General features: G+C 42.1%; 3 protein-coding genes across 4 annotated transcripts; all 3 read right to left on the reverse strand.

Moving 5' to 3' along the window:
- Nucleotides 1-1,320: 1,320 nt before the first annotated feature.
- Nucleotides 1,321-7,414, reverse strand: LOC110507719 (claudin-3). Of its 2 annotated transcripts, XM_090223566.1 has the most exons (3): nucleotides 7,324-7,386; nucleotides 7,121-7,214; nucleotides 1,321-3,330 (listed from the first exon to the last, which is right to left on the reverse strand). In XM_090223566.1, the coding sequence occupies exon 3, from the start codon at nucleotides 3,231-3,233 to the stop codon at nucleotides 2,583-2,585; it is 651 nt and encodes a 216-aa protein (XP_090079692.1). In that variant the 5' UTR covers nucleotides 3,234-3,330; nucleotides 7,121-7,214; nucleotides 7,324-7,386; the 3' UTR covers nucleotides 1,321-2,582. The 2 variants fall into 2 exon arrangements, with proteins under 2 accessions (XP_090079692.1, XP_021443595.1); XM_021587920.3 differs by having other exon boundaries at nucleotides 7,121-7,414.
- LOC110507720 (claudin-3-like) lies at nucleotides 4,490-6,291 on the reverse strand. Its single transcript, XM_021587921.3, has one exon. The coding sequence runs from the start codon at nucleotides 5,615-5,617 to the stop codon at nucleotides 4,958-4,960; it is 660 nt and encodes a 219-aa protein (XP_021443596.1). The 5' UTR covers nucleotides 5,618-6,291; the 3' UTR covers nucleotides 4,490-4,957.
- A 342-nt stretch (nucleotides 7,415-7,756) lies between the features above and the next one.
- Nucleotides 7,757-9,308, reverse strand: LOC110507721 (claudin-4-like). The gene has a single exon (XM_021587922.3). The coding sequence runs from the start codon at nucleotides 8,820-8,822 to the stop codon at nucleotides 8,148-8,150; it is 675 nt and encodes a 224-aa protein (XP_021443597.1). The 5' UTR covers nucleotides 8,823-9,308; the 3' UTR covers nucleotides 7,757-8,147.
- Nucleotides 9,309-13,003: the final 3,695 nt, after the last annotated feature.

Consider the following 13,003-nt stretch of genomic DNA (forward strand, 5'->3'; position numbering starts at 1 on the left):
TCAATGATTAACACCCTTCAAACACACTATACTGCCCCAGTCTTGTATAGGAAAAGCCATCTGAACTGCATATGTAGCAGGTACCACTTAACGTGATCAGTTTAATAATAGTCTCTCACCAGATCTACATCTTTTGAAACTGAAGCTTTTGGACATCACACTTCCAAGATTTCCAAACATCTTAGAAAGAGATCCCATTATCCTAACTTTCATTTAGTAGGACCATCAGTCAGCCAACAACAACAACGCAAATTAGCAAATGACAAATACATTGGTTTTGTTTTTCAACTGTATCAAATGACATTACTTTGAAATCATCATGATTGGAGTTCATACAGTTTTGTTACAGAAGTTGAATGGTTGTTGCCTTCTGTTGCAATGTCAAAAGGTTGCATTTGACTCAGTTGAAAAGTCATTTGAATAATCAACGGGAAAATGTAGGGACACCATGCTTCAATAACTATAGAGCTGCTTATTCTGTTTATATGCATATCTTAGCTTTTTAATGTACATGTGATCCCCCTTTTCGGAGGAAATAACAATGGACTATAGCCAAACTGAAACGGTACAGTAGTTAATATCACTGGATCCAGTCATGGTGATTAGATAGATATTTTGTTTGAAGTGACATTGATATGTGGAGGAAGAGACAACAGTTGGCTGGTAAGGTGCTGGTAAGGTGAGACTCCAGTCTCCAGGGACTTTTCTCTCCCATATTTACTATGAGAGCCCAATTAATATTTCAGCATTTGTAAGGTGCTACAGGAGGTGTTTTAAACATGAGACTGGACGTCTTAAAGTCACAGCCAGCATGCAGGAAACAGACTTCAAATTTGGTTTTAGAAACAATTAGACATTTGGTTCCTGTGTATTTCTTGGATTCATCTACGTCCTTAATTGAAGATGATATATGCTCTAGGCCTGCTGCTACTGAATATAATTCTACCTTTTTATCATTTATTTCAGTCTTCTTTTCCTACTCTGCTGACATAACATTTGCCACCTGCACCTGTGAGGTGATATCTTGTTGGTAATTGTTTATTGCTGTTGTGGTAAAGTTACTGATTGGTGGCGGTAACATGGCCTCTTGGATTGCATTTGAGGCTACCTTACACTGGCACATGTACTGATCCTTATCCCAGCATCCATCAACTTCTCATTGGATTACAAAAAAAACATTACAAAACTGCTGAAGTACAACAAATATATTGTTGGTAGTGTATGAACCTCTGTGTGCAGATGGTAACGAAATAAAACAAGAGGAAAATATATACATAATTGATTATTGCTTTCTGAATTAAACCAATAGAGATGCAAACCTTCATAAAATAACTGTCTTTATTAAAAAGCAGGTGATGTGCAGTTAACACTGCAGGACTAACACACACTGTAGCACTGTTCTGGCTGGACACAGGTGCACAATGCCCCCATTTCTCCTCATTGCCCCAAAACACTGAGGCCTTCAGTTCGTCTGCTCCCAACCTGTTCTCCCTTCCCTCTGTGCACCACTATCCACACTGTGTTGAATTCATCTGTCATCTATCTGGAGTGCAGTTGACAGCATTCAGTACAGTTACAGTACTCTGCATGTTAGTAGTATTTCGGATCTTATTAGGATCCCCATTAGCTGCTGCCAAGGCAGTCGTTACTCTTCCTGGCATCCAAACAGATGATTACATCACACAATCACACTGATGATAGAACATCACCATCAAACAAATGCATCTCTTTCACAAAGTCTTTTACAAAACAAAATGCAAAAATATTCCAACACAAAATTCAAATCCCACATAAAAAATAAACACAGTTCCTTAAAAAAGTATTTGTGAACATACTGATTTTGTTAAATCTTCTGTATTCTTGCAGTGAAACATTTTTTTTTCCCACCTCTGTCGTTTTATTAACGTATCAGTCAAATGTAGTATTTTTAACAGCCTTCCTTAGTTTCTGAAACCCAAGCAATGCGTCATTTATATGAGGCAATAACATAGAGAAATGCCAATGAGAAGATAATGATTGAATATTCTACATTCTATATCATTTGATGTAGCGTCGTTGCCTGAAGCTACGGAAATAATGAAATGTTAGTGATTTAAAATATGAAAGGACTCAATGACTAACATCTTAGACAGGAATAATCATAAAAGTACAAACGTTATGTCATTAATTCAATTAGGCTTGTGTATGTATTTAAATGAGCTTGATATATTTTCAATGGATATGCATAGCTCACTAATAATCCAACCCTTAAAACCTTGTAATTGAATTAATAAATGTAGAGACTACTGATCTTATTTTTAATTTCCTTTGTTCTCACTAAACCCAAATGGAAAGCATATGATCCTTCTTTCTTACACAATCCGGCCCTGGAACTTCTATGCTTTTCCTTCAGAGTAGTTATTACAGAGACAAGTACTGTACACACGTAGACAAATCCAACAAAACAATGGTGAAAAAAGCAAAAACAAACACATCCCTTCATTGCGGAGTCTCCTTGGGATTCATGAAGCCCCATTAGAAACACGTGTAGAATAATGTTTTTGGTTGCTATATAAATAGTCCTTGTCCCATCCATCGTCCCATCACACATAGTCTTTTCTCTCGAACCCGGGCCCACCTGGGGTAGAGCGTGAGACAGAGTATGCCATCCGTGAGGGGTTGTACCTCTTCTCCCGAGGGGGACAGGAACAGCAGAGGAGGCTTCCCCCGAGGATCATGAGGGCTGAAGCCCCCCAGCCAATGTAGAGCGCTGCCCCTAACTCCCTGCGCTGAGCATCAGTCAGCAGCGGGTTGTAGAAGTCCCGGATGATAGTGTTGGCTGACCAGGACACTGGTATCAGCTGCATGACTCCCGACACGATGAAGAACACCCCAGAGATGATCATGACTTTAGCTTTGGCTGCCTCGTCCTCAATACAGTTGGTGCACTTGGCCCCGGCGATGGCGATGAGCACGGCCAGGATGGCCAGGAGGATGGAGATGACCGTGAGGGCCCTGGCGGCCTGGAGGTCCTGGGAGAGGGCCAGCATGGAGTCATAGACCTTACACTGCATCTGGCCTGTGCTCTGGACAACACAGGTCATCCACAGGCCCTCCCAGATGATCTGAGCCGTGACGATGTTGCTGCCGATGAAGGCTGTTACTCGCCACATGGGCAGGGTGCAGGACACGATGGCAATGATCCATCCTAATACGCATAGAGCGATCCCCACTAACTCCAACCCTGCAGACATGGTGGTAGTTCTGTTGTTGCTGGAGCTCCTTCTGTGTTCCTTTCAGTGCGCCGTGTTCCGTCACACCTGAGATACCTGAGAGGATCTGACAGAGGATCTGTGAGAAAGAAAGAGACCAGCCAGAGTCAGAGACACTAACACCAATTGACTTAATTTAGCCCCTAGCACCTGTGAGTTTGTGATGTGTGATGTTCTGGTGCAGCCGGGAAGACAAGTATCCTTTATATCCCAGATCAGCTGAAGGGAGGAGCCCTGGAAGGTCCAAAAAAATGCTTCTCTGTGACATCACAGGGTAGGATTAAAAGTTGTTTAAAAAAAATGGTGGTTTTCAAAACCTGCAAGGAGTTACTAGCCAGAGGGAGGGTATTATCTTTCTCTTCACGTCACCACGAATCTCATAGTGTCTCATAGAGTGTGAAAATCACTCTTTTTAAAATGTTTTAGCTTTTGACATCGGTTAGAACTTTTTAACTTTATATATATATATATTTTAAACCTAAATTAAAAATGAGGTTGAAAAGTGGGGGAATTTCCCTTTACTCATTAATAATAGATTAGCCCTAATCTTGTCTCCTCAGAGCAATCATTCTCTCACAGCATTAGCTGAAGCAGCTTGTAAAATAAGAATGCCTGATCTCAATTCATCGGCAACAAGCTGTCTTGTTCACTCTATTTGACGTGGTCTAACGGTCATGTCTGTCTGTCACTGACTCCAGTGCCCTTGAATTCCTAAAAACCGGGAGGGTCTCCCCTAGTTATGCCCCAGAAACTGGGATAATAGACTTTCATGACCCGGTGTTGATAACTCTCTCCGATCCCCATCTTGCTATGAAACAGACCCATTGTTTTGGGGGCCATTTTGGAATGGCTGAAAGTGGGGGGCTGACAAAGCAAGCTCCTTGTTATCTAAGCCCAACAGATATGGTAGTCAGACAGTTAGCTAGCAGCTATGAAAGAGAATCCAACTCAACACATCATTACCATGGATAGATACCCAAGGATCAGTGAAGGAAAATGCCTGTTATTTCCTGATCTGGGTAGAATGAATGACACAGAGGCAGTTCTCTGATATAAGCTGAGAGATTCAAACATACTTTTCTTATAAACTGTATAGCGAGTAGCACAGGACCTAGTGGCACTTCCCATGTAGCAAATCACTTAATAATGTGAATGAAATGTACTGTATAAAGTAACATATAGCAACAAGTTATATTTTTCTGTCATTATATTAAAAAATATTTGAAGAAAAAATGAAGTTTTATGAAACAGTTTTTATTGTGAAATTGACACACATCGAACATCAAAATAGTTGATATTTTCACACTTAACAAAAGCTGTTAAACGGTCAGTGTTTGGCATATTGTTATCCAACATACACACAACATAAGCTGTTATTCATTCAGTCTATAGAATATAAAATGTAACAATGCAGATGGTTTCAATTCAACTCCTTTCAGATAGTAAGATTACAATACAATATTTACAACACCTTTGTATATTTTAAACAGGCATACAGTACGAAATAAAAGTACATCAAGTCCAGTTTGTTGTGTTCCCCTTCAACAGAGCACCATCAAAAATGATCCAGTAAAAAAGCAGTATTTTATTGTATTGGTAGAAATCACCACCATTTTATCTGTTCTGGAATTCAAGGTTGGTATCAAATGTCCTTCGTCCGCTGAGCAGAAAGCAGAAAGCAGCTGCTGCCAGATATCCAGGTCAGTTCAAACATAGTCTCTTTTGTCATAGCCGCTAGGGGCCACAGACCTGGTCAGGGAGTACACCATCCGCGAGGGCGGCCCTGCATACCTCTTCTCAGGTTGTGGGGGGCAACTACAGCACAGGATGCACCCCCCAATGAGGAGAAAAGCGGCTGCAGCCCAGCCCAGGTAGAGAGCCCCTCCAATCTCCCTTTTGTGAGCCTCAGGAGTGATGGGACTATAGAACTCCATGATGATACTGTTGGCTGACCAGGACACAGGGATCAGCTGCGTCAGCGCTGCTACGATGAAGGCTACCCCCGCTGCGATCATCACCCGGGCCTTGGCCGTCTCGTCCTTTACACAGTTGGTACACTTAGCCCCCACCACGGCCACCAGCACCCCCATGATTCCCACAACTATGGAGATGACTGTGAGGGCTCGGGCTGCCTGCAGGTCCGAGCTGAGGGCCAGCATGGAGTCATATACCTTACACTGCATCTGGCCCGTGCTTTGGACCACACAGGTCATCCAGATGCCCTCCCAGATGGTCTGAGCCGTGATGATGTTGACCCCAATGAAAGCGGACACCCTCCACATGGGCAGGGTGCAGGACACGATGCTCAATATCCAACCCAGGACAGCCAGGATCATCCCCAGGATCTCTAGTCCCAACACAGCCATTTTCTTGTTTTACCTTCCTCTGTAAGCAAGTCTACAGGTGTCTTCACTCTCTTCACTTCACTGTCTCAACTTCACGTACAGAACGGTTTCACTGTCTGGGTTCTGCTCTGGAATTCTCACCACCTGTATACTCCCAGTTATCTTTATAGCACTCCACCAACAGAAGGTAGAGTCTCATGGCGATTGGCCAAGGAGGTTTTCAAATGTTTTTTCTTTTCTTTCTTCTCAACGACCCCCAGAACAAGCTTTGGCATGAGAACGGCTTGGCTGCACAGATTAATGATTGAAAGGTTGGGCCATGATTGATCCCCAACTGTTTGGGCTGAGGGGAAGGTCAATAAATGGCCAAAGCGAAATAGTTAAAGGATAACGAACAGGTTAAGAATGGACAAGGTAATAATTACAAGTGGAGGAATTGGGAATAACATAAACTCATGTGTTAGTTCAACAGATGTCTACCATTGTACAATTATGTTCAGTTCAAGATACATATTTAGCTCTCTGTGGAGTGTTTACCTCAGTGTATTACTGCTAACCCTTAGAGAGAGCTGCCTAGGAGAATCTGTGTTGGCCTACTGTGTACAAGCACTATTGGCTAGTTTCCAACCCAAATACCCTAATGAAGGCCTAAGCTGAATTGCGTTGGGTTCAATAATAAATATATTTTTAAACAAACTTCCATTGTTGCTGAATATCTTTTCATCTGGTTTCCAACCCCAGCAGTAGGGCTCTTTCTTGGATCACTTTCTTTCAAAATGACATGACCTGGGTCAGGAGCCAATGACTGCTCTCTCTGGTACCTGATAACATTATTTTGGGAGATGACGTTGCACAATGAATAAATGCAAAGCTGCATTTGATCATGGTTTTCCACTGCCATGATTCAGACAACAGACAAGCCTGAATTTCATAGTAAATTGTATCTTCTTTCTGACTGCCATTGAAGATTTCTGACAAAATGTGAGACTCCGTTATCTTTTGTCTTTGTTTGGCTAACAGATTTAGAGATCACAGTTAGACAAGTTTCTATTTGGCTGTCTGTCCAGTGGACAAACATCTCCCAGTGAGTGAGTGGGATAGTGGTCATTGTGGCTTGGGAGTTGATGTGATGAGTGGGTCAGTGTTATCAGACAGTGTCCTCTCCTCAAGGTCACTCTGCACCAAAGGGTTTCACCATTATTTGAACTGTCTCAACTGTCTGCAGCACAGGAAGTCCCACACACATACACTGGACTCATGCATGGTTATAGATGGGTACTTACACTCCCCAGGTGAACAGACTGAGTAACACAATAGAGCTATTGGAGGCTATGCTTGTTTGTACGATGCTCAAACATCCCTAGGCAGTACTTTAAGTCTATGCTATAAGACTGTCTTAAAAGTGTTTTCCCCTTATCTTATTCTTAGACTATAATGTAAATAAAGCCATTGTCTTATTTTTCATCAATGGGAGCATTGTGAAAGAAGCTAGTTCACCTTATGATCACAGTGTGGGTTACCTACCTCCCCTCCCTATGAAAATGGCTGCTTTTTGTCAGGCTCAGTTTCACTCTCCCAAATGGAACAGGGGGCACAATGGAAGGCAGCAGAAGGCACCCTTCAGAAACAAAAATGACATTGTTGCTGCTCACATTAGCATTGAAATCAAAAAACGTATTTGTGAGCGGTAGACGGGCTGAGTTGTCTAGATTTCAGGCGATATGGACCTGCAGGCATTCCTTCCCTATATTTTGGTATATTTCTTCAGATCCTGTGTCTTCAATGGGATGTCCTGTCTCAGTGTTTCGTTGGTAGCCTGACCTTATTAAGCCAGTTTCATCCTTAACCATAGGCACAGTTACCCCTCCGCACATTCATAGCATTCCTGTGGTTATATCATCTGTGATAAGACCTTACTTTCAGAAGGGAATGTCCCTGCTATAAGCCAATTTAACAAAAAAGGAGTTGCTTGTCAGTATGATGTATACTATTGTATACACACATTAGCTGGCACAGTGCATGATGTACTCTCATTATGATATCATACTGCTGGATAATAATGCAAAATGCTGTAATTTCCCCGGTAAAGAGTGAACTTATCTTCATTTTTGTATCATCATTGTCAGTCGTGCTAGAAGATTCTGAGTAGACACAACTTACTTAGGGTTAAATGGGAAAGTTATTTTAATTATTTTAAACAACATTAACATTTTCATGATCTAAATCTTCATCATTGAGTAACATTCATTTGAAATTTAGTACACATTTTTGAACAGGTAAAACATGAATAGGATATTTCTCTAATTTATTTGACTCTATAAATGCATGTCTCTAGCTTCACAGAAATCATATATGTAAAACACAATCTAGCATTAATCGGCAATCATTTATACTTTATATCTGAATCAAATATCCCACATGGCTGCATTTGTTCTGCACTACCCCTATAGTGTGCAATCAGGAAAGGGGGGTCGCTAACACTAGTTATCCCATCAGTCCCATCAGTCTCAAGGGGCTGTCTCTATACTAAAGCCATTGAACATACACTCTCTCACACATAGTCCCTCCTCATATATCCATTGACAGACATGGGAGACTTGACCGCAGAGTAGTTCACCACCTTGTGGTGCCCAGACCCAGCCCCGTTCCCACCCTGGGGTGCTTTCGGGGGGCAGGAGCAGCAGAGTAGAGCTCCCCCTAGGAGAAGCAGACAGGAGGCAGTCCATCCAAAATACAGTGAGTTCCCAAACTCCCTCTTCCCCGTTTCCTCCAGCATCGGGTCGTAAAAATCCAAGACGATGGTGTTAGCCGTCCACGATACAGCCGTCAGCAGCAACAGCCCCGCCATGATGAAGGTCACCCCGGCTCCCAGCAACATGCGAGGCTTGCTGCCCGTGTCCGAGCTGCAGTTGGTGCACTTGGCCCCGGCTACAGACAGGCCGATGCCCATGATGCACAGCACCATAGAGACGATGACCAGGGCTCGGGCCGCCTGTAGGTCCACAGGGAGTCCAAGCATGGAGTCGTGGACCTTGCAGTGCATCTGGCCCGTGCTCTGGACAGAACAGTTCATCCACAGGCCCTCCCAGATCACTTGAGATATGACAATGTTCTGGCCAATGTAGGCGGCTACTCTCCACATTGGCAGGCCACAGGCTACCATGACCCCTAGCCAGCCTGACACACAAAGGATCATACCCAGGATCTCCAGGCCGGCCGAGGCCATCTCTGGAACTAGTCTCTCCCTGTCCCTGGGTGCTCTGGTCCTGGTCTGTGGCTGTCGTCTTTCTCTGTTCTTGGTGATGTGATCTTGGGCTGTGGTCTGTCCCTTGTGCAGAGCTGTTGTAGTCTCCCCTTGTCCCCTGGCACTGGGCTGTTGTCTGTCTCTGTTCCTGTGTCTTCTGGGCTGGGGTTGGGCTGCAGTAGTCACTCCCTATCCCTGGGTCTCTCAGGTTTGGTCTGGATAGAAGGCGCTCTGTGTCTCAGAGCACAGCCCTCTAAAGATGATATCAGATCTCCTTGGCTCAGAACGCCCTGGATAAGACTTTAGTCAGTTAGGGAGAAAGGGGGAAAGACAAGGAGAGTGGGATAAACATATTCTACCGTTCTTTATACTGCTAAGAAGATTGTAAAGTGGAGTCAGTTTACATTCAAATAACACCAAATATTTTAGGGTAACATTGATATTTTCGCTTCACAGCTAAATCGGGTAGTTCCAGTAACTGAATCACTGTCTCTGCATATGAGGTCAAGACACACAATGACAGGCTTTGTTCAGTCAGTTAGACAGATACATTATACCTCTTGGGAGAAACCGCTCTGCTCAGAACAGGCCTGGCACTGAACATGTGTCTTACTCTGCCTGTTTTGTTCAATTAAGTTCTATAAGTCTTATACCATGAAAAAAACATGTGAACTGAACAGGAAAACCTCTAGCCCTATCAACGTTTCACCTTGTTTGTTAGCGTATTCACTGAAGTTGTAATGGATGTTATCTGGACGTAAATAAAATGATGAAGGGTGGCTATCAGACAAACAACTGTCCTGTCCTGGTAGAGTTGTTAGGGTTGGCTGGCCAGCTCTATGTGATTTATAGTCCATTATAGGCATTTCTCTCACTAACAGGGGTCATCACTGGAGTCATAGGTCAAAACAGGGGTCACTGCTGTTTCATACCTCCCACCAGATAGTTAAAACAACACCTAACAACACATGCCATCTCACTTGGCTGATCTCCACTACAGGTTGTTGGAAGGCCAAAAACGTATTATCACTGAATCATCACTGAAAGTCCCTGAAAATCCCTGAATGACCTTATGAAATATCTTTTTATCTTTTTTTTTGAGATGCTGAATGTCCTTATCAGATCAGAACAGGGATATTGCAGCCAGAGTTGTTTATGGGTGTGTATAATGGTTGTCCAGCCAGAGGGAGCCATGTCTGTCTGTCTGTCTGTCTGTCTGTCTGTCTGTCTGTCGAAATGGTCCAACGAGGATCTGGTTTACACCTGATCTCAGGTTGACCCTATAGCTGTTTTGCCTACAGCAAGTTGTATAAAGCTCATTAAATGTGGTGTTAAATGCAAACTACAAAAATACTTAAAAAGTGTCAATTAAACATTCAACAATCTTAGTGGTTACTCCCTAATACGAAGGGGAACTGAGGAGTAATTAAACATTCAACAATCTTAGTGGTTACTCCCTAATACGAAGGGGAACTGAGGAGTAATTAAACATTCAACAATCTTAGTGGTTACTCCCTAATACGAAGGGGAACTGAGGAGTAATTAAACATTCAACAATCTTAGTGGTTACTCCCTAATACGAAGGGGAACTGAGGAGTAATTAAACATTCAACAATCTTAGTGGTTACTCCCTAATACGAAGGGGAACTGAGGAGTAATTAAACATTCAACAATCTTAGTGGTTACTCCCTAATACGAAGGGGAACTGAGGAGTAATTAAACATTCAACAATCTTAGTGGTTACTCCCTAATACGAAGGGGAACTGAGGAGTAATTAAACATTCAACAATCTTAGTGGTTACTCCCTAATACGAAGGGGAACTGAGGAGTAATTAAACATTCAACAATCTTAGTGGTTACTCCCTAATACGAAGGGGAACTGAGGAGTAATTAAACATTCAACAATCTTAGTGGTTACTCCCTAATACGAAGGGGAACTGAGGAGTAATTAAACATTCAACAATCTTAGTGGTTACTCCCTAATACGAAGGGGAACTGAGGAGTAATTAAACATTCAACAATCTTAGTGGTTACTCCCTAATACGAAGGGGAACTGAGGAGTAATTAAACATTCAACAATCTTAGTGGTTACTCCCTAATACGAAGGGGAACTGAGGAGTAATTAAACATTCAACAATCTTAGTGGTTACTCCCTAATACGAAGGGGAACTGAGGAGTAAAAATACAAAAATGATCTCTGTTTACAGAAGATTTCATTTGTTTTATCTAGAAATAAAATTAAGTTACTTCAGAGATGTGTGAGGACAAGCATCATCGATAACGCAAGCCTCATCATGAAAACAGAAGCTACGATTAAGTTCCACATAATTATATTTTATATGTTGGCTCCCGTTACTGTAGTTACTGTAATATTCCCAACCAAAATATGTATGAGCAGCTTTGTGACTCAAAATGAATCAGAAATGCATAGTTCAGTTTCTGCAAAAGACTAATTTGCCTAACAGTTGGTAGCAGCGTTGTACTAGTCTAAGATAACTCTGGGGAGACTGGCTATAATCCTAGACTCATATCACAATACAAACACACGTGTCCAGGAACACCTAGAGAAGGCTACCCACAGACAGAATACCTACAGGATAAGGTTTGAATCACAACAGGGGAGCTGATTGGTAGATTGGTACATCATCCTAAATGTAATTCTAACAGACTGCAACTCAAGGAGACACCATGTGGTGGAGAAGGGTAACTGCTGACTATGAAGGACTGTACTCTAGGATGCAAGATATTTTCTTACAAACACATTAATATCTGTGGAAATTAAATGTTTACTATTGGTATAATTTAGAGAGTCATCAGGTTTGAAGCAGGTATTTGGTAAGAGTTCTCTCTAGAAAGGGAACAAGCACAAACACTCCTCGGTTGTTCACCTGCCGTTGGAACGGGAGCAGGTTAGACCAGTTTCCAGGGTTACAGGTGCCTGGCTAGCTTGTCACTACCTCCTGCCATGTATATATATACATGGCAGGAGGTAGGTACAACCTTTTTTGGTAACAGGTAGAACTATTTTGGGTTCCATGTAGAACCCTCTGTGGAAAGGGTTTTACATGGAACCCAGAAGAGTTCTACCTAGAACCAAAAAGGGTTCTTCAAAGGGTTTTCCTATGTGGACAGCCGAAGACACATTTCAGGTCCTAGATAGCACCTTTTTTTCTAAGAGTGTAGAGAGAGAGAGAGAGAGAGAGAGAGAGAGAGAGAGAGAGAGAGAGAGAGAGAGAGTACCTTGTTGATAGATTCTCTACCTTCTCTAAATTCTTCAATTTTAAACCTTTTTTGGTGACTCTTTTTCTTCTAGTATCTGAAATAATTAAACAAAATATAGATGAAAAACTTTTAGTAACCAAAAGTAGACAGAGAGATAACTTTTGGAGAAATGTTTTCCTCTGACATTCCTGTACTGTAGTACATTCAGAGTTAATGCTAGGTTCCAGCAAATGAATAACAGAAAATCCCTGGAGACAGAATTGCTTTCTCTCCCGGTCACTTTTTGTCACTCACTATTGCACAATCCAGTCTGTAACTCTTGGTGTCTCTGATGCCACAACACACTATGGCACATTACTCAGCATTATCCCCTGAGAAAATACGATCGGACAAAAGAATTGAAAAAAGTGAAACCTGCCTCTAAATTCATCCCTTCATTAGAAAACATGAAATTACAGTGTGATACATTCAACATGTAGATTTAAAGGAACTTGTGAGTCGACTGTGTCTGGAGGACAGTCACCTAAATCTTCTGAGAATTATAAAGATTCTCATGACAAGAAATAAGGTATTATAACAACTCTTATTACACCTGATGACCCCTTTGATTTAGTTTACATGTCATTTTCCTAGCCACCGTGCTTCTACACCTGCGTTGCTTGCTGTTTGGGGTTTTAGGCTGGGTTTCTGTACAGCGCTTTGAGATATCAGCTGATGTACGAAGGGCTATATAAATACATTTTATTTGATTTGATTTGATGATGCATGTGATGCTCTGTCAATCCAGAACCACATGAGTCATTGAATTTCCTGTGCTTCTAATGGTTAATGGCTAGTTAATGTGAGATCTTTGTCGCATGTTTGGATAACCCACTGAAACTGTGACTCTGTCCCCTTCATCATGATCCCTGGGCACAGAATAATTACATCACAGATCACAC

Source organism: Oncorhynchus mykiss, chromosome 27 (assembly GCF_057628025.1).
Source record: "Oncorhynchus mykiss isolate SJ-2025 chromosome 27, ASM5762802v1, whole genome shotgun sequence".
NCBI classification, from domain to species: domain Eukaryota; kingdom Metazoa; phylum Chordata; class Actinopteri; order Salmoniformes; family Salmonidae; genus Oncorhynchus; species Oncorhynchus mykiss.